Raw genomic sequence first — 9954 nt, 5'->3', positions numbered from 1 at the left:
AATTTTTTTAAATTATTTTTTTATTGTTTTATTCATTTTACAGAACTTGGTTTTAGTGTCACAAGGTAGCAATAAGGATCAAACAAGCAGCTATTTAATCCTCATATCCTCAAACCAGCAGCTTATGTTGTTACATATGCATATACTGTACTTTAGAAAAACGAAAGAATCTTATAGAAAGCTGTCCACAACAATGATATAGTGACTTAATTGTTTCAGCGCTGCTGGATGTACACTGTGTTGCAGGGATGTACTGTTGGTGAGGTGCTAGGAGAGGTCAGTGATCAGCTCCAGGACTTGGCATGAACACAACAAACTGAGGATCCTCTGTCCTCCATCAGTACACTTCGCAGATAATGTTAACATGTGAGGGCTTAAGGTAGGAAAGGGAGTTCTGCAAGACAAAGAAAGAAAAGCACAAACCTGCTGAAATCACCTTAAATCATGCATATATGAATCTATTATATTTTTTGTAAATATTTTGCCATATTTATAGTTTCAGGGCTGCTTAACCTGCAGGTGTCAAGGTTTACTATTTCTAAAATGAAAACTTATTCTGCTGCTCTGGGAAGAACACATTTTAATCACAATCACTACCAGTATTGCTTTTGCTTCTCATTATCTTCCTCATCCTAAGAAGTCCCAAAGGGTCTCAATTGTCTGTGTGGTTTGAGTTTGTGTTCACTTGTGTTATGGCCAGAAGTTGTTGCTTGGCAACACAAAGTGGCCAGATATGAGTCACTACATGAGGGTGAAATTGAATTGCCAGGGCTCTGCCTCATCTGGACCCTATTACTTTGAATCAACAAAGTCCCCAGGAGTGATGTGATGTGGTCATCGCTCACCTCTTTTCACTCTGGAGTTGTTTAGAAAAGACCACAGTCTTTAAGGTTTTCTTTGATGATGATGTCTGTCACGGCATTGAACACAATCTCAACGTTCTTTGTGTCTGTGGCACAGGTCATATGGGAGTAGATTTCTTTCACACCTTTCTTCATGTTCAGGTCCAAGAACTGCGTCTTGATGTAGTTGCTAGCATCGTCATATGTGTTAGGGCCTAAAAGAAATCAAGAGAGAAGAGGGGCCGTGTAAAAAAAGAGAAAATCTCATCATTTGGTTGCTCAGCTAACGTGACGTAGTTTTAATATAATTACTTGCATCATATGATTTAATTAAATGAGCAACACTGAGGCAGCTACAGTCTGCAGTATTAATCTCAAGACTCATTATTTCTCTATCTTTCATTTCTTCTGAGCCGCTTGGTTCATAAGTACATTTCAGTTTGTTTTTTTTCTCTGCATTACATTTCAATTTTCTGCTACTTTAAAATTTTCATTTTCACACATATATTACTAGAATCGACCTGGATTCTAATAAATCAGAACATGGTTTGTTGGCAGCTGACTGCGATCTAATCTCACTACATGCCTGACAGATGTGGTCCTTGCATCTAGGCTGAGAATATCACTTAAATAACAGCATGTGAACTAATACAGTAGCCTCAGACTGCCTTACCATCATAGTCTGGGAAACAGATACTCAGATGGACTTTCTTGATCTTCTCTTCAAAGAGATCCTTCTTGTTGAGGAAAAGCACAATGGAGGTCAGTGCAAAGAATCTGTGGTTGCAGATACTGTTGAATAGATGGAGAGACTCGTGCATGCGGTTCTGTAAAGGTAAGAAAAAAAACAGGGTGTGTTACTAGCCTATGTCAGATACCTCATTATCAGATAGTGCAGGCTCTCAACTCACCACTTCGTCATCCTCTACCAGCACCATGTCGTATGCACTGAGAGCGCCGCAAAAGATGATGCAGGTCACACCCTCAAAACAATGGATCCACTTCTTTCTCTCTGACCTCTGGCCGCCCACGTCAAACATCCTGTTCATCACAAAAAGTCAGAACAATGTCATTCAAACCATGTACGCCGGGAACCAGTTGGGAACTAGTTGAATCCTCCTTTACTCACCTGAAGTGCAACTCTTTGCAGGCAAACTGTTCTTCAATAATACCGGTTGTTTTGACTCGAGATCGCAGCACATCCTGCTCAGTGGGGAGGTAGTCTGGCTTGCAAATTCTGTCCATTTCATTGAGGTAACTGTCAATGATAGAACAAACAGGGCAGCATTTAGGGTTTGGACATAAAATAGTCTTTATCTACAAATACTAAGCTACATCTTTAGTTTTATATGTAATCCCACTGTTGCACTTGTAAGTTCCTGTAGACATGCACTCACTAGCCAGCGGAGTCATTCAGTTGGTACTCAGCAGCTCTTTCAAAGCCGCTCTGCACACCAGAGTCTTTCCACAGTCTCTTGATGACCTCAGCCAGCTCAGGAGGCATTGTCCCTTCCTCAATGGAGTCTGACAGATTCTGCAGCTTCTGTGCATCCTCCTGTGGTTTCATACACATTTCCAAAGATACATCAGAACCAGTATAATACTTGTACTACATGTAAGTATATATTAACTTAAAAAGTTAATTTTGTCTGGTGTTCATCTGTTAAGTGTAACATCAAACCTGTGCAGAGGGGGCGCCAAAATCAATGCCCAACATCTCCATGCCCCTGATGATAGCCAGAGCAGACTGCAGGATATTACCATAAATGATTGCTCTAAACTCCATTTGTTCCTCTTTTGTGTAACCACCTTGATGCAGAATCCTGTGCACAAGTAGAGAAATATTTTAGTGCAGAAAAGAGCTTAAACTTTTCTGCATCAACACTCTGCTAGGCTGTGTTGATGAGTTATAAATCCTTAACATATATAGCGATATGAAAATGGAAATATGTCACCTTTCACTGAAAAAAAAAGAAAAGACTATTGTAGCATATATGCTCAGATTTGTAGTACTGAAACAACTGGGATACCTAGTGGAGCTTGTGCTCACAGTGCCTCCTTGTGGTGTGTTTCTGCCCTCACTCAACACTCACTGCCAGAGCCTTATCAGCTACACAAAACGCAAAGCGCTGACAAATCAGAGTAAGCGGATGTTTGGCCTGTTGACCTTAGGCTAAAGGCTTCCCCGCAAGTGAAACAGACAGGTGAGGGAGCTTTGGTCTGCTAGCCCTCTGCTTACCTATGAGATTAAATGAACTTTCAGCTGCATTATGATTTCTCACCAGTCATATGGTGTGAATGACAAAAAAAATGCATTGTATTGGTTCTATTTACTGCTTACTTACTTCATTTGTTTTACAATGGTGCTTTTCCCTGACTCACCAGCACCTGCAAGAAAAGACAATTTTTAGCACCAAAGCTATGACGGTTGTGTTTATCTCTGACATGTCATAGATTACAAACATAGATCATACACATAATACATGTGCATTGGACCATTAACAGTAGAACTTTATAGCTAAGAACCTTTAAAAGCATTTTCTTTATTTCTTGCTTTGGCCAAAAATAAATAGTTATAAAATATGATGTGTGACAAAGAGCTACACTAACTAACTTTCGGTCAGACGACATAAAGAGACAGTGGGATAGTGAGCCATGAGAGACAGCACCAGGTACTATAAGGAAAATGTTGAAGTTTGGAGTGGCAAGAAAGCTAAATAAAACAATGTCTGTTACAGAGGAAAGGAGAGATTTAATGTAAGCATTAATCTCTGTCAATTAGATGTGAAATCATCATCATCATGAAGTATTCTGGTTCTCAGTTTCATATGAAGCCTTGAGAAACATGCAACTGACTAGAGGCTGTGCTAACAAACAAAATAATCTCCACAACAAATAAAAACCGTTGACACTGTAAAACTGTCTAATTTGTTCCTCCAAAAGTCATTAATGTCAGATTATTGTCACTTTGAGGTGGGGTGTTGATGGTATTTTGAGCACCTCATGCTGTAATAAGCTGTTGATTTTCCCCTGCTCAACAGTCACTAGTAAGTCAATGAGTTTGCTTTGCTAATTTCTGGTGAGGTAGTAAATGTATTAGTGTCACCATTTTAAGATTTATAGCTACAATGACTTTATCCCCTCTGTGAGTCTTTCTTTCACCTTGTGCTCATTAACAAATGTGCCTTTAGGTTGTACATTTAAATTAAATCTGGGTTTTAAAGTGGAATTCAGTATTTCTGTTTATCACGCACTGCAGAACATACCAAAGATACTTTCTGCAAATAGTTTTTGCAGTAGTCACAACAGTTTAAAATGAGTGATGTAGTTTGACCGTATGGGTCTTTCAAATTCAAGAAAAAATCCACATCTCTGAAAATCCAGAATTACAGTAAACCTGTGGGGAAATAGTCCTCGAACCATGTCATTTAATGCAAGGACTGCATTTTCTTGTCATTTTTTTCAGAGCAGCAGTTTTTGATATTCCTTGTAACCTACTACAGTATAGTTTCTCGATTGCAAAAGTTATTTTTATGTGGCTACAGTATTCAAGGGTTTTTAATTTTACAAATGTTTATTTCACAACTGTACACAAGGAACTGACATTTATTTTAAAAGACCTACAGTGTAAGACCTACATAGCCCTTTCTGGCTCCTGTATTAATAGCTTCTGTCTCCTAGGTTTTCATCAGGATGTTCAATTATTTAATGAAATTGTGAAATGGGACATTGCAATGGTAGTGACAAGTACAAACATGTTATACCTTATGTCTGAGTTTGAGGGATCAACAAAGACTTCACCAAGTGGATCTGCACTAAACCAGTTAGCTAATCGGATTGACATATCTCTGCTGTGCTGTGATTCATTTAGACCAAAGGCTATGATCTTTTAAGCACCAATGTCCTTCCATTAGAATTGAAAAGTCACTGTTAATTCTAAGATGCAACAAAGAAAGTATACTATAGCTACGTGTGTTCAAAATGTCATGTTTGTCAAATATCACAAACCTAGTTTCCTCTGAGCAACTTTATCTTTCTACACAATCCAAAAAAAAAAAAGAAGTAAGCACCGGTCTCTGTAGTATATATGTGTTGTGGATAAGAAGCAGCTGTTTAGCTTTATTGCAATTTGAGGTGAGGCAAATTTTTTTTATCATGTTTTAGAAAGAAACCCCTAACTCTGAGCTTAACTGCTCAAACTTATCCCTCTCTGCTGCCCTCCCATTTTGTCTAATAAGCTAAAGTTTTTATTCAGAAACAAAATGTCTGCACCACCAGTAAATCTTACCTCTCACTGAGGAGTGAACAGATGTGCCAGAGCACTTAACATCACTCCAAATGGCTCATATCCAAGATTCACGGAAAGTTCCAGCAAAGAAATGTATAATCTCGAAGTGAGGCATCCATCATTATCTGTTTACAACATTATTCATTTATTCACTTTAAAAATCATCTCTAACATAAAGGAATGCTCATCCTAAAACCAAATGTTTATCTTTAAGAGATCAATGAAACCTTACTGAAACAGTTTTCTGAAACTGAGCCTTTAGGTTACCAGTGCATTTTAACTTCATCACCTGTTAATGTTGGCAGAGTACACTGAAGCTCCACAGGAGTCAGTCAGAAATGGAACTAACTATACTTTGAAAAATACTGATTTTTATAAGGTAAAAGATGGCCACTTTATCACCTGCAGTTTGGGGGAAAAGGGAAAACTCGGAGTACCAAGAATTTTCTTGTTTTCACTTACCAAGCAGTAATAGCTTGACAGTTTTAGAGTCCTTATCCGCATCTTCTTGGAGTTGTTTTTCCAACTCCTTGGACTTTTTGTCCTCGGCGCTTGCTCCTGCACCCATGCTTTCTTCCTCCTCAAACTCAAGATCCTCAAGGATGGAAATTTTGACAGTTCTCCGTGAGCAGCTGCAGAGAATCTGGGTGCAGCACTAATCGTGCTAAAAGGTGATTTCAGAGCGGAAGGGGATTGGGAGGGAGGTGCTTCCTGGCCTCTCGATTAGATTTTCAGATGGTACCCTCTCAAGGATAAAATCAATTCAGCAACTCTGTCGAGCAGAGATGCGTCCTTTAATTCCCTCTGCTTAAACCCCTGACTTAGGAGGTGTCTCTTCCTGATTGGCCAGTCAATCCCATTAGTCTAATAAGGACAATAGTGAATGATGTAAATAAATGGAGAAAATAAACCCACTCGCTTACTTAGACACAGTGAGAGTCATTGATATCAGTAGCTTTTCTCTGGAATTAATTGATTTGGGTGTGCATATAATTGTAAAATAAATGTGTACATTGTATGTAGTCTAAGGCATGTGTGGAAAACATACAGATGAAATAAACAATCATTTATTTTAAAGCTATTAGCAAGAGAGTAGCCTACATTATATATTTACTGTCTGAGCCTGACATGTGCTTGGCAGTTTATTACGTGCACCAATCTAATGATTATGATCTAATGATATGATAAATAATCTATGATTATAACTTTTTCCATTTTAAATGCTTTTCTGGTTTGGAGGTGTCGCTGTCTTCATCCCTCCTATGTGTCCTGCCTGTTGGACCCTTGACTTCAGTGTCAGTCACGTGGATGAAGCAGGGAGGGAGGTATTAAGGTCTCATAAACTTCTTATAGCTAAGACGTTCAAATCCCAGGTGGTGTGTATCCTGCTAAATAAAGCGACTGCCACCATGCTGTGGTGTTTAGTAGGGTCTCAGAAGTAACATGACATAAATGTGTTTCGCAAGTTACAGTATCAGCTGAAATGAGATCTGTCAGGGTAGATGTTTTGGGATTGGAGGTTTTCTGCGGTTGGTGCACGATTGGAGCAGTTGATCTTTGAACAGGTCAGCCCTGTGAGGTTGACGGGTGGAGGTCAGTGGGCCTTGCCTTCAGACCTGTTACACTCCCGCCCGTTTTACTTAGATACTGAGATACTATATTTGCAGCTACTAATTCGGGGAGAAGACGTTTCCACCGTAAATTTTGGCTAAAGAAATGTCCCAGATGCCAATATGGTGTTTACAAAGTGTCATTTGGTTTATTTTAGTCATCTTAATGGCAAGTTGATCTGCACATTCTTTTTTTAGAGCATTATTGCATTTCTGTTACACAATGTGGGAGTTAAAGCCTTTATTGAAGTGTTGCAGCTGCTATCAAAACATTTTGAATGATGCCCAACCTTGGTCATAGTTGTTGCTCATCTTGAAATCTGTTAACCTGTGTAAGTTCATTTCAGTTATGTTCATCATTAAAGGGACAGGACTAAAATCAGCTTTTTCTTGCAAATAGGCAGCTGAGTTGATGCCCAATATTAACTCATAAAGTAGTGCCAGTAGTGTCTACAGTATATGTAGGTATACATTTCTAAAAGATTAAAAATTGTTGTGGTGCAGAGAATTTTCAGATGATTTTATTTGATTGATGTTGTTGATCTTTTTATTAACAGCTTGTAATTTTTTTAGAGCTTAAGTTGACCTCTGGAATTCTGGGATAGTTTGTAAAACCTTCTTTTATGTCACCAGAAATATGAACATGATGGATGAAGTGCAGTTGATCACTTCTCCCTGGTGACATTTACTGTCTGTGCCCGTCACTGTGCTGCATAAACAGATATATCTATCAGTCTTCAACATGTGGAGCTGAAATTATTACCACCTGTGGCTACATTATCCACTGAATAATCCACTAATCATAACGTCCGTTAGTTTAATGGTTGTTCTCGTTTATGTTATGCGTCATAATGATTATGGAGAAAATTAGGCAGCTGCTCGGTGTACAAGTGGAGTCATCAATGGAGCGTTTGCTTGTTGTGTTCATTTTCGGCAGTGCGTCAGTATTAATGCTTCATCAGGCTTCAGTTCTGGAGCCTCAGCAGCTACTGAACTAATGTGAATCATTCGATATTTAAATAAGATGTTTATAACCTTATCTGCAGGTCTTTTATATATCTGCATACAGCCAGCCAGACAGTCCAAAATCCAGTTTAGTGATATCAGGGTCAAATAGGCTCAGCTGGTAGCTAGAGGACTGACCGACTGAGACTTCTGAAAATGAAAAACTGAGACAAGGGAATGCAGGTGAAAATTGAAAAATAACTATGTCAAGATGTTCTGCATTGGCTCTTGAAGATGTCAAATCCATTTAGAAAACCTGTTTTCAAACTTGAAATGAAATAGATGAAAAGTCCTCACAGACGTTATTTATTAGTGTTACATAATATATGCATCAGATATTTCAGAAAACCTTTCCCTTTCACAGTGTCAGCTCTCCGCACTGATTCAGGGTCCAGTTCTCTCCTGAGAGTATTACGCTCGCGTCACTCTGCCTAAGCATGTAGTGCTAATTGCCTGGGGCAGGGTGGTTGAAGTCTAAATCCTCAAACGCTTCCAACCAGGCTAATCACAGAAGCACATCTAGCGATGGCAGCCAATCCCATTAGGTGGTAGTTGGTGTAGCCCTGCTTTGTGCTCCATCCCTGTGTCTCTGATCTGTTGATGAGATTAGCCTCACAGCCTTAGATCAACCCGAGAGGCAGGGGTTTAACTCATCATCATTTTGAGTGGTGGGTGTAATGGAGAGCAAGGAAACTAAACATGTAGGAATGTTTTGGCAGCATACTATCATGTATCATGGCCAAGAAATGAACAAAAATTAAGTTTTGTCACATTAGCTTGTTCAAGTAGGTCAACATGGAGGCTAATGGACAACATTGCAGCAAACTTTTGCTTATTCTTGTCATGTTAGTCAAAAATACATGAGAGTGAGCTAATTCTCCTGCTTATATTTGACCACATCAGTGATCTTGGACTGCTTCTTTGGGCAAACAAACTTATTCATGCAGGTAATTAAAGAGATTGTTAATCATAGACCTCTGAAATCATAGACCTCAGTTTCTCCTTGGTGAAATCCAGTCATCCATCCTGGTCAACATGCCAGAAATGTCATTTGTATTTGACAAATATAGATTAATTTTCTTTAATTTCCCATAGTGTGCTGTGTAGAGGTGTGTTACTCTCCAAATCCTCAGCAGGCTCCATTACAGGAGGTTCCCATCCACTGATGAGCTTATGTGGTTTAATCTAAAAGCTTTTCTACATGTCTGCAAATAAATAAAAGTGTAGTCCTTGTCCCTTTGTCCCTGATGATGCATGGGGGACCCTTGGTTACACCAGGCTGTAGCATTCACATGCAAGATATTGTGATATTCTGTGTTAATCCGCTTACACAAAACATCTTATGTCATCATATAAGACCTCTTAATACAATTATATAGTTGCCTAGATTATAAAATATGTTAATTTAATAATGTTAATTTTCCCTTATCCACAAGACTTTTGAGTGAAAATCAGAGGGCAGATAGAATGAGAACAACACAACCTAAAGCCAAAAATTTTTTAAAAAGTCACAAAGGAATATATTTTTAGAGTGAAAAGTCATCATCCATGAACAAAACAGTAATTTCATCAAAAACTACACTCCAAAAACAGTGGCATGATGACCTCACAGCACGGCTCAGCTTAGAAATCTTCAAACTTTCCATCTTCTTCCTGTTTTCTCACTCTGTCGCTCCCACAGATATCTCAGTAAAATGTCTTTAACATCTTGGGATGGATTGGCAACCTGTGCAGGGTGGTGCCTTTCTCTGTGTGCTGTGTAAATTAGGATACTGGCAGTAACAAGAACATAACCCAAATGCATCACACTCTCTTCCACGGCTGTTTGTTTAGATACACCTCTAACATGCAGGACTTTGTGTGTCCAGGGTCGACATATATTTTCCTGCAGCTGAAGAGGGATTAACCACAAACAGATTAGGGTAGTAGTGAAAGGTCAGACTGCACAGGAGTGGATTTTATTCATGCATGCCGGACATCAGACTTCTATCCTTAGATGTGAGCAGCATGAAACCTCTGTGAAAATGCAAACTCCTGTTCTGTTCTGCCACACATCTTTCTCCTCTGCTCCTAAAACCTCTTCAGGGAGAAGGTATTGTCACCTGTCGTCAGCTTCATCTCTTCTGCAAAAACATCACAATCTCTCCCTTCCCCAACATTGTTTGCTACAAACTGTTTATTTCGGAGCTGCTTAACTCTCACTGATCAT

General features: G+C 39.1%; 1 protein-coding gene across 1 annotated transcript; it reads right to left on the bottom strand.

The window, feature by feature from the left end:
* Positions 1–866: 866 nt before the first annotated feature.
* Positions 867–5698, bottom strand: gnat2 (guanine nucleotide binding protein (G protein), alpha transducing activity polypeptide 2). The gene is made up of 8 exons (XM_026331950.1): positions 5593–5698; positions 3188–3230; positions 2524–2665; positions 2240–2397; positions 1972–2100; positions 1754–1883; positions 1516–1669; positions 867–1057 (listed from the first exon to the last, which is right to left on the bottom strand). The coding sequence occupies exons 1-8, from the start codon at positions 5696–5698 to the stop codon at positions 867–869; spliced, it is 1053 nt and encodes a 350-aa protein (XP_026187735.1).
* Between the last annotated feature and the right edge of the window lie 4256 nt (positions 5699–9954).

This window comes from Mastacembelus armatus, chromosome 7 (assembly GCF_900324485.2).
Source record: "Mastacembelus armatus chromosome 7, fMasArm1.2, whole genome shotgun sequence".
In the NCBI taxonomy this organism is placed as follows: Eukaryota; Metazoa; Chordata; class Actinopteri; order Synbranchiformes; family Mastacembelidae; genus Mastacembelus; species Mastacembelus armatus.
The sequence above is the reverse complement of the archived record's forward strand: the minus strand, read 5'-3'. Positions and strand labels throughout refer to the sequence as shown.